Below are 10,661 nucleotides of genomic sequence, written 5' to 3' on the forward strand. Positions count from 1 at the left end.
AAGCGTCAAAAACAAAACTTTTAAAATCAAATTTGACATTAAAGTAATTTAGGAGTTTCAGCATTCAACACAAGATGTTTAAAATATTCTGAATTATACACAGAATTTACCCATTTAAAAATCTGTATTTTTTCTTTATATTTCCTATGAATTTAACACCCCAATACTTGAACAAATGGAAATGTATTGAAGAGTGAATTTCTGGAATCCCTAAAACGCAATTTAGTTTCTTGGTATGCCACAAACTACCCCTGCAACTAACAATTATTTTGCTAATTGATTAATCTGTTGACTATTATTTTGATTAACTGAATAATAGTTGGATAGCTAAAGGTGCTTAATAGGAGATCTTTTACAGAATTTGAACCAAGTAAGGCTAAAACTATGCCACATGAGGGGTTCTGGACATATTTATGAGCATATTAAATTTGAAGCATATTTAGACAAAAGAGGTTTTTCATTTTAAATGCAAAATCTCTATATTTTTTGTACAGTTTTGGCCTAATAATTGCTCTGAGTGGGCTGTTTTTCAGCAAATGGCATGTTATCGAGTGTGCACACTCTGGTAACAATTATTCAATTAATAAATTAGTTGCCTTTGAATCGATTAATCATGATTAATCCTATTAGTTGTTTCAGCCCTACCACAAACTCAATTCTTCATAGAACATAAAAAACAAAACTCTTACTGGGAAACAATGGGAACCATGTGTGAACAGAATTATTCATTTTACTTGGAATTTAATTTTAGATGTTGAAGCTTTGTAATAAAACACCTTAACAACTGTTTATTAAAATGTTTACGTCTGCTGTTTAAGTCAGAAACATTGTCCACTACAAAAGGTTTTTACATCCCTGATCCGCATTGGAGTTCCGTTTACAGTACAACTGATAATTAAAGTGCAGCTTAGATTAACCTGATCACACAATAATCTTTAAATTAATCAAATCCTGATTAAGGCAAATAATAAGATAGTTGGTGGCTCAGTACTGCCATCTGCTGGTTGCTCTCAGGTTTTTTTCTTCCTAGTGGTCTGGTCTCTCCACTTTGAAGTTCATCATAACTATGTCCTCGATGCCAGCCTGCAGCTCATCGTGCTCCTGCACGGCGGAGACTCCTTTAGGAGTCCCGGTCAGAATTAGGTCCCCCTCCTCCAGACTGATGAAGTCGCTGATGTAGCTGATCAGATAGGGGACCGAGAAGATCATCTGCGAGGTGCAGCCGCTCTGCCGCAGCTGGTCGTTCACCTTCAACCAGAGCTTGACGTTCCCCGGGTCAGGGATGCGCTCTTTGGGGATGAAGTCGCTGACAGGACAGGAGGTGTTAAAGGCCTTGGCCAGGGTCCAGGGAAGACCCTTGGACTTGCACTCGTCCTGGATGTCTCGGGCTGTCATGTCCAAGCACAGAGCGTAGCCCGCCACATGCTCCATGGCGGTGGACTGGGGGATGGCTGTGCCCCCTTTGCCGATGACCACCCCTAACTCCACCTCGTGGTGCAGGTTGCTGCTGTACAGAGGCACCAGGATGGGGGAGCCCTCTCTCACATACGCAGACGGGGGTTTCAAGAACAGGACAGGCTCTGTGGGAATGGCATTTTTCAGCTCTTTAGCGTGGTCTGCATAGTTTCTCCCGACGCAAATTATCTTCCGTCCCCACTCCCAGAACCGAGATATATTCCGCGCTGTCATTGTGGATAAACTTTAGCTTAGTAAGTATGTGTTGAGGCGCTGTGAGAGGATCAGCACTGGATACTTTGACCGACCGGAAATAAAACCATAGACATAAAGGAGTTTAGATGCCGCTTTAGCTTCGTTGATCCGTAGAAACGATACGTCAGCGCGTCCGCCATATTACGAGTGGCAGGTTTGTCTATTGAAACATAGAATTATTGGAAACTAGAAGAGTTGACGTTCAGTGAATGGAAAATTCAATAATACACACACATTTTAGAACTACTAATGGGGATCATAAAGACAAAGAACAATACCTGCAAATCAAAAATATTTAACATCTGAAAATATATCCACAGATTTGCCCTTCCGTTCGCCCATCAGTCCATTTATCTCCCTCTCTCTCTGTTCATCCATCAATCCTTTATCACCTTCTATACCTGCTTTTCCATGCAGGGCTTTCTACAGTACATTTAAAAGTAACACTGATGACCAAAGTGGATTACAAGGGAATGAAAAAATTGAAAAAAAAACTAAGAAATCAGTAAAAAGGTACAATAAATCAAGAACAAAACTAATTAAATGGAATAGGACAAAAACAAGCACGCTGACATTATTGTTGTTGTGAAATAAGATTAATAATAATAATAATAATAATAACAAATTGTATTAGTAATAGTATAATCAACCTATTTTTATAATTATATTGTCAACACTGACACTCACAATATGGCGGGGAAGTCCGAGCCGGGTTAATGCAACGTTTGATACTTCTATATCTATGCCTAAGAACTTGCTCATTAACCTACGGCAAGTCAGAGGATACGTGTACGTAAATACAACTTGAGATCAAAAACATAACTTTTTAATGTCTGACCCGTTTATCAAGTTAATTCTTCGTATAAAATAAATCGCACGTGTTGATCAAATGCACATCTACTGACCGACGATCATTATTTAGATAAAATGCGATCAGATTTGATTGGTAATGCCTAGGAGGATGGAGTTCAAAAGGGAGGCGGAGGCGGAACTGGACCAAAACCAAACTTTTCTGGTTTGTTCAGCCGTGATAAGACTGCAGTCACTGTAATGTTAATCAAGTCACTTGTAGGGGGTGCCTGCACTCTGATAGGAGCAGCTACAGCGCTAAAGTTTGGTACGTCCGCATTGTTTTATTCCGCAGTTTGCTAATATGTAGCATGTTAGCCTGCTTTAGGTCGACCTCACGTACTTTAATGCTGATGATGTGTTTATGTTTGCGTCGCCAGTGAGGTGAGGACTCCGGCCTGTCTGGTTTATTATTGTTACTGTTTTTATTTGTGCATAGAACAAAGTTGAGACTGATGTTCAAATATTGATTGGGAAAAAAAAAAAACGCGTTTTAAGTGTGTTTTATAAGGCGGAGGTTTAAGCTAACGTTTACTTTTACGGTCGTAGCGCTGATGTACACACGTCATCACGTCGTCCAGTTCGTTCATTTTGATAGCATAAAATGAGTTATAATTACCAGTTCTCGACCATAGAAACAAAACAACCGAAACAAAGTTATAAAGACAACCTCAGAGTGCTTTTATCAACACACTCCGTCTTGTCTCCTTCTATGAAGCACCTGTGGAAGTGAAGGCCCAGGCAGCCGCTCGTCTTCACAGCACGGTGAGGAAATCCCACCTGGTCCAACAAGCCAACATGAGGGTCGAACTTGTGCCAGCGCTCAGTGACAACTACATGTACCTGCTGATTGATGAAGACTCTAAAGAAGCTGCCATTGTTGACCCCGTGGAGCCCATAAAGGTCCGTTTTTATATCGCAGGGATTAAGACAGCTGTCATATTTCCAAAATAAAGTGTAGTTACTCTGATATTTAGTTAAAGAGCCAAACTTTCTAATCAATGAATCTGCTCTTCAAGTTTATCTGCAAGTTTTCTGAGGGTGGTACACAACTTTTCTTTATATATCCGTTTACTCTTTTTGTATTCATTTTGGAGGATTCATTTTTTTTTTTTTTTTTTTTTGCTGTCTTTACTGTTTATCCACCTCTCTCTGTGACCTTTGCACCTTTGTATTTGGCCCTATAACTTGTATCAAGTGTGAGTATCTAATACGGACACCTCCTGGAATGTAATGGCCAAAAGATATTCAGTTCAAGGAGTCTTTAGTATGTATAGGGGGTTCCTATAATCAGGTATATTTCCAAAATATTTAAACGAGTTGGGAAGAACATAAAAGTCACCTGAACGAGCCCAAAGAGAATATTTTGATACGAAGATTTAAAGGTAAAAAATTAAGACGGTTAAAGGATTTTAAAAGGTGAAATGAAAACAAAATATGTCTTAATTTAAAAAAACAAACAACATTTTGCCAGGAAGTTTTCAATAAACTATCCCTTTTTAGTGACTTTGACATAAACATCAGTTAAGAGCCACTTTAGTCAGCCTAAAGGTCATGGTCATTACTGTAAGGTTTAATTTTTACATTTTTTCACTACTGAAAACTCGAAACAGACATTTAGCTTTGCATTCTTTTTCAGATGAAACATTATATTCAAATCCTCAACATAGAAAGCAAGCTTTTTTCTCCGGACTTATATACAGATATAACAACGCCAGTTTTTAATGCATCAGGAAATATACCATCTCTAATGGACCAATTTATTATTTTTGTCAGGACTGGGATCAGACTTTCTGCATGGGTTTTTAGAAACACACTATCCAACCCATGCAGGTCTTTAGCTTTGCTGTTATTAAGTTGTTCAATAATCTTTTCCACCTTTGCGTCGTTAACAGGTGTCAGACTAAAGGTTGATGTATCACAGAATAATGAATGGGAAGAGCAATGTGTTGGGAACAACTGGGCTAGCCTCTCAACAGAATTAATAAAATATTCATTAAAATATATTGCTAAAATTTCAGTATTTTCAATATTGTCATTTATTTTTGAGCTGTATGTCATAACTGGTGTTTTTCTCTTTTCTAAGTAATTTATCAATATTTTTCTATAACAATTTACTATTTCCTTTTGCATCTTTAAGTTGAGGAAAAAGTTTGCCTTTGTTTTTTTTTAAGCAATGTCATGACCTTATTTCTCAAACTTTGATATATCGAATAATCAGTTAATCTGGTTTTGCTAAACTTTCTTAGTGAGGCATCTCTTTTCTTCATTAATTCTTCATTAATTCTGTTCAGCATTACACCATGGTAAACTCTGTTTTTTAAGTTTTTTTTTTTTTTGTCTTTTTTAAACATTTTTATTGTGCATAATATGTACAAGAACCGAACAGAAAATAAATAGGAAAACATCCAAAGTCCAAAAAAAAAAGTTTGACCTGCCTTCAGAGAACTTTGAGAACCATTAATCAAGATGAAGCCCCTCTGTCCAGCTGCAGGGTAGAGCATGCATGTTGAGTAAAGATCTGGTTTCAAATTAACCTTCGAAGGGGGTGTGATTGGTTGTTTACTTTGTGTTTCTGTGTTTGCCCCATGACTGTCTGGCAGCTTGTCCGCCTCTCACCCAATGACAGTAGAGACTGGCTCTGGGCCGGACCCTCTGCCGGACCCTCTGTAAACTGTAGGGTGTTTTTTAGCATACATTTCAATTATATACATGGTTTAAATATTAGTCTATGACAAAAAGTTGAAAATTATTACTCAACCATATTAGTGTGTCCAACTCCATTCCTCAAGAACCAGTCCTGCAGGTTTTGTATATGTTCCTGCTTACACACTGCTTCATTAATGACTCAATAACATTTCCAGTGTGTCACCAAGTTCTACAGAGTCCTATTCATGAACCATTCATTTGGTACAGATTAGCTTTTTTTCCCTATTTTATTTCCTCTTTTTTTTTTTTATGTAGATGTGTTAGACAAGGAGAACATCTAGGACATGAAAACTGGAGCTAACCACCCTGGTCTGGGCAGCGGCTACATTTAGTAATCTATTGTCTCATATTCCCTTAACTTAAAGTGTTCTTCACATCCTGTGACTCAACCTGACGTGGAAAGCCTCCTCAGTCTTGATTCACGTCTTGAGTACCTTCCTTTTTATTCTGTCTCCATTTATCCTTGCCTCTAGTAGCATAACGTCACTTTGAGTCTTTTTTTTTTTTTTCTGTGCCTTAAACAGGTTGTGGAAGCTGTCAGAAAACACGGCGTTAAACTCACAACCGTTCTGACCACTCATCACCACTGGTATGCTTGAACCCAGCTGCAAACACATACCAGCCTTACAGAATTCAGACCTTATTCATCCGAGCATGTTTTATAGGGATCATGCAGGGGGAAATGAGAAGATGGTGAAGCTGATGCCTGGGTTAAAGGTCTATGGAGGAGATGACAGAGTTGATGCTATCACAAAGAAAGTTTCCCACTCCAACAGCTTCAAGGTAAAACCGTAGCATTGTTCTTTCCTCATTATAACACTACAGTGAGCTCCACACAACTTATGAGGTCACATTTATATTATTTTTCTTATTTTTAAGCTTGGATCACTCAATGTGAAATGCCTGTTCACGCCTTGTCACACAACCGGTCACATCTGTTACTATGTGACTAATGAAAACAGCTCTGAGCCACCTGCTGTTTTCACTGGTTTGTAAATCTCGTTACCTTAACCTTTTTCATTTGCCATCTTTCAGTGTGCTACAGCGAGTTGCATCTTTTATTTTTCTTCTACATGCAGGTGACACGTTATTTGTGGCTGGCTGTGGTAAATTCTTCGAGGGTACAGCAGAGCAGATGTACAGAGCCTTGATAGAGATTCTGGGACGTCTTCCTCCTGAAACAGTAAATGCAATGTTCATATCTCTTAAAAGTCTCCATATTTTTTCTCAATACAGCCATAAACGTTTGTGTGATTGGCCTGGGTTTTATATGATAAACTAACCCAAAGTAGTGCACGATTGTGACTGACTTCCTGAGTCTAGTAATAAGGAAAAAAGCCCATCTATCTGTATTTTAATCTCTGCACCTTGAACACACCATCCCTACGGTGAAGCACGGTGGAGGCAGCATTATGCTGTGGGAATGTTCTTCTTCAGCAGTAACAGGGAAGCTGGTCAGAGCTGACGGAGGGTAAATCTGAGGAAAAGCTGTTAGAGGCTGCAGGAAACTTGAGACTGGGGCAGAGATTAATCTTCCAGCAGAACAGTGACCCTAAACATACAGCCAGAGCTCCAATAAAATGGATTAGATCAACGCAATGACCCAGTCACAATGCAGACCTAAATCCAACTGAGAATTTGTTGGGAATGTCCAATCTGACTGAGCTGCAGCTATTTGGCAAAGAAGAAGGGACAAAAATTTCAGTCTCTGCAGCAAATACTGGCCTGCAAAGTATTGTCTCACCTGGGCTGAATACTTATTTGTAAAACAGATTTGATAACCACATAATATTCCCTTCATAGTTATTTATTGCTTGGTGTTGGTCTATGACATAAAACACATGGATGTTTATGATTATGAGACAAAATCTGGAAAAGTCCAAGGGGTATAATTTTTATTTTTGTAAGGTGACCTTGTGTGTCCTGAAAGGCGCCTTTAAATAAAATCTGTTATAAGTATTATGTTATGGCTCTTGTGCAGTTTTCCAATCAAAGATAAGTATGGAAAAATATTGGATCACAGATTTTATTCCTTATTTCATGACCTAAAGAAGAAAAATCTAGGTTTAAAACAAAAATGGGCTTTTTATATGGATGCAGATGATGTTCTTTGCTACATAAAAACTTTAGGTTTTTGTCCAACTAACTGATCAACAGACACCGGCCTTTTAACTGGGCATTTGGTTTTTACACACAGATGTACCTCCAAAAGTAATAAAATGTCCTGCTGTCAAAGTGGCTGCTTTACTACATTATGCTAAACTCTACTGCTAATAAGTACACAATAATTGCATTCAGTCATATTTTAAAAACAGAAATGCAGCATTTGTTGATTTCATAGATCCAACAAGGAAAAACTAGTTGAAACAATAAAAGCAAAAATTATAATCACACTGTCAGTTTTTGGGGTTTGCAAACATAATCTGATAGGTACCTTCTTTCATAACAATGAAAAACTAACTTCTGTTTTTCTGTTTGTTTTTCAAGCGTGTTTACTGCGGCCATGAGTACACGGTCAGCAATCTGAAATTTGCACGCCATGTTGAACCGCACAACGAAGTCATTCAGAAGAAGCTTGCATGGGCAAAGGTATTGGACTTTTTGTGCCACTGCTGCAGTCTGATGTCTAAAACGAAGTCAAGTTGTTGTAAAGATGAACAACATCCTGTGTGTCCGTTTGTTTTTCTGCAGGAGAAGTGCAGCGATGGAGAGCCAACTATTCCGTCCACTTTGGCAGATGAATTTACATTTAACCCCTTCATGAGAGTAAAGTATGTACAGCATCACTGAACTTAGTTCAAATAGAGGATCAGACTTTATTTAGAGCTAAACAAAACGCTTTCTGGCTCACTGTTTTTGATTTTGATGGTTGTTTTAGAGAGAAGTCTGTTCAAGACCACGTGAAGCAGACAGATCCGATTGAAACCATGAGAAGCCTTCGGAAAGAAAAAGACAGCTTCCGGGTTCCTAAGGAGTGAAGTCCAGTGTGTTCTTGTTTTCGTCTCCTTCAAGCACTGCGAGTTCTTCATCATATTAAAGAATAACTACAACTCAACCTGAAAGCCATTTAAATAAATCCACTACATTTACCCCTTACTGAATGTACTTACTTTCACCACTAGATGTATCAAAGCTCTAAATGTTTTCATCATTTTGTTATATTTGGTTTGTTTGGCTGATTTGATGGGACTGGTTTCTTATGGCTTTAAGAGAAGAATTTATTTTCATTTGTAAATGCCTAAAAAGATGTTAATATATTGACGTTCTGTTTCATTCAGTTTTTAAATTTCACCCATTTCACAAAACGAGCCGTATGAGGAACAATCAGTCATTTATGTCCACAGTTTCTGAGTGGATTTAATATGAAGTAGTAATTTTGTTTAAGATTAACATTAATGTTATATTCTTATTGTCTCTCTGTGTCAGTTCTATATTTGCTTAAAGCCTCATTTAAGTAAAACACAGCAGAACTACTTTTTAATTTCTACTTTTTGTCATGACTGATTGGTGTCAGCATTACTGGTTAGATCTGAAGGTTTCTAAAGCACATCTTAAAAGAGCACTGCATGATGTTCTTTGGAAATTGCAATAAAACACATTCATTTTGAAGCAAGTCAATGGAAAGATTCACTTTTATTTGAAGTATCATAAGTGATATTGCACTATTATGGTACCACCTATCCATCAGTACCTGAACAATGGATCAACTGGTACGGCTTTGTCCTCACCATGCCTGCAGTTTGACAATTTTATATAGTCTATTATTTCCCATCATACTTTTTGAACTGCTGAACTGGTTTTGAAGGGCTGCATGGTGGTGCAGTTGGTAGCACTGTTGCCTTGCAGCAAGAAGGTCATGGGTTCAATTCCCAGCTGGGTGTCTTTCTGCATGGAGTTTGCATGTTCTTCCCATGCATGCGTCCAAAGACTGTTAGGTTAATTGGTAACTCTAAATTGCCCTTAGGTGTATGAATGAGTGTGTGCATGGTTGTTTGTGTGTTGCCCTGTGATGGACTGGCAACCTGTCCAGGGTGTTCCCCGCCTCTCGCCCATAGACTGCTGGAGATAGGCACCGGCTTCCCTGCAACCCACTATCAAATAAGTGGTAGAAAATGACTGACTGACTTTTTGAACTAACAAACTTAAAATACATTTTGAAAAAAAAAGCCACATTTTAGTTAGCTCAGTCCAACTCCTTGAGCCACATTTGGAAATAAAGTTTGCTTCCTAAAGTGATCTATCCAGTTAGAGACCCACGAGGAGAAGTGAATATACAGGTCCTTCTCAAAATATTAGCATATTGTGATAAAGTTCATTATTTTCCATAATGTCATGATGAAAATTTAACATTCATATATTTTAGATTCATTGCACAATAACTGAAATATTTCAGGTCTTTTATTGTCTTAATACAGATGATTTTGGCATACAGCTCATGAAAACCCAAAATTCCTATCTCACAAAATTAGCATATCATTAAAAGGGTCTCTAAACGAGCTATGAACCTAATCATCTGAATCAACGAGTTAACTCTAAACACCTGCAAAAGATTCCTGAGGCCTTTAAAACTCCCAGCCTGGTTCATCACTCAAAACCCCAATCATGGGTAAGACTGCCGACCTGACTGCTGTCCAGAAGGCCACTATTGACACCCTCAAGCAAGAGGGTAAGACACAGAAAGAAATTTCTGAACGAATAGGCTGTTCCCAGAGTGCTGTATCAAGGCACCTCAGTGGGAAGTCTGTGGGAAGGAAAAAGTGCGGCAGAAAACGCTGCACAACGAGAAGAGGTGACCGGACCCTGAGGAAGATTGTGGAGAAGGGCCGATTCCAGACCTTGGGGGACCTGCGGAAGCAGTGGACTGAGTCTGGAGTAGAAACATCCAGAGCCACCGTGCACAGGCGTGTGCAGGAAATGGGCTACAGGTGCCGCATTCCCCAGGTCAAGCCACTTTTGAACCAGAAACAGCGGCAGAAGCGCCTGACCTGGGCTACAGAGAAGCAGCACTGGACTGTTGCTCAGTGGTCCAAAGTACTTTTTTCGGATGAAAGCAAATTCTGCATGTCATTCGGAAATCAAGGTGCCAGAGTCTGGAGGAAGACTGGGGAGATGGAAATGCCAAAATGCCAGAAGTCCAGTGTCAAGTACCCACAGTCAGTGATGGTCTGGGGTGCCGTGTCAGCTGCTGGTGTTGGTCCACTGTGTTTTATCAAGGGCAGGGTCAATGCAGCTAGCTATCAGGAGATTTTGGAGCACTTCATGCTTCCATTTGCTGAAAAGCTTTATGGAGATGAAGATTTCATTTTTCAGCACGACCTGGCACCTGCTCACAGTGCCAAAACCACTGGTAAATGGTTTACTGACCATGGTGTCACTGTGCTCAATTGGCCTGC

The 10,661-nt window shown here is 39.1% G+C and overlaps 2 protein-coding genes across 2 annotated transcripts; one reads left to right on the forward strand and one right to left on the reverse strand.

Annotated features, from left to right (window-relative positions):
* Positions 1-710: 710 nt before the first annotated feature.
* LOC124862717 (acylpyruvase FAHD1, mitochondrial-like) lies at positions 711-1,779 on the reverse strand. The gene has a single exon (XM_047356790.1). The coding sequence runs from the start codon at positions 1,687-1,689 to the stop codon at positions 1,027-1,029; it is 663 nt and encodes a 220-aa protein (XP_047212746.1). The 5' UTR covers positions 1,690-1,779; the 3' UTR covers positions 711-1,026.
* Positions 1,780-2,669: 890 nt separating this feature from the next.
* LOC124862709 (hydroxyacylglutathione hydrolase, mitochondrial-like) lies at positions 2,670-8,881 on the forward strand. The gene is made up of 9 exons (XM_047356780.1): positions 2,670-2,827; positions 3,278-3,462; positions 5,793-5,857; positions 5,934-6,051; positions 6,148-6,256; positions 6,348-6,451; positions 7,756-7,857; positions 7,960-8,039; positions 8,147-8,881. The coding sequence occupies exons 1-9, from the start codon at positions 2,761-2,763 to the stop codon at positions 8,244-8,246; spliced, it is 930 nt and encodes a 309-aa protein (XP_047212736.1). The 5' UTR covers positions 2,670-2,760; the 3' UTR covers positions 8,247-8,881.
* Positions 8,882-10,661: the final 1,780 nt, after the last annotated feature.

This window comes from Girardinichthys multiradiatus, chromosome X, assembly GCF_021462225.1.
Source record: "Girardinichthys multiradiatus isolate DD_20200921_A chromosome X, DD_fGirMul_XY1, whole genome shotgun sequence".
NCBI classification, from domain to species: Eukaryota; Metazoa; Chordata; class Actinopteri; order Cyprinodontiformes; family Goodeidae; genus Girardinichthys; species Girardinichthys multiradiatus.

Bases quoted from the DNA above. Each gene is read 5' to 3' on its own strand.
- LOC124862717 (XM_047356790.1), bottom strand. From the start codon at position 1,689: ATGACAGCGCGGAATATATCTCGGTTCTGGGAGTGGGGACGGAAGATA.
- LOC124862709 (XM_047356780.1), top strand. From the start codon at position 2,761: ATGTTAATCAAGTCACTTGTAGGGGGTGCCTGCACTCTGATAGGAGCA. The intron at 3,463-5,792 runs GTCCGTTTTTAT...TGCCTTAAACAG, and splicing joins ACCCCGTGGAGCCCATAAAG to GTTGTGGAAGCTGTCAGAAA. The intron at 7,858-7,959 runs GTATTGGACTTT...GTTTTTCTGCAG, and splicing joins AGAAGCTTGCATGGGCAAAG to GAGAAGTGCAGCGATGGAGA.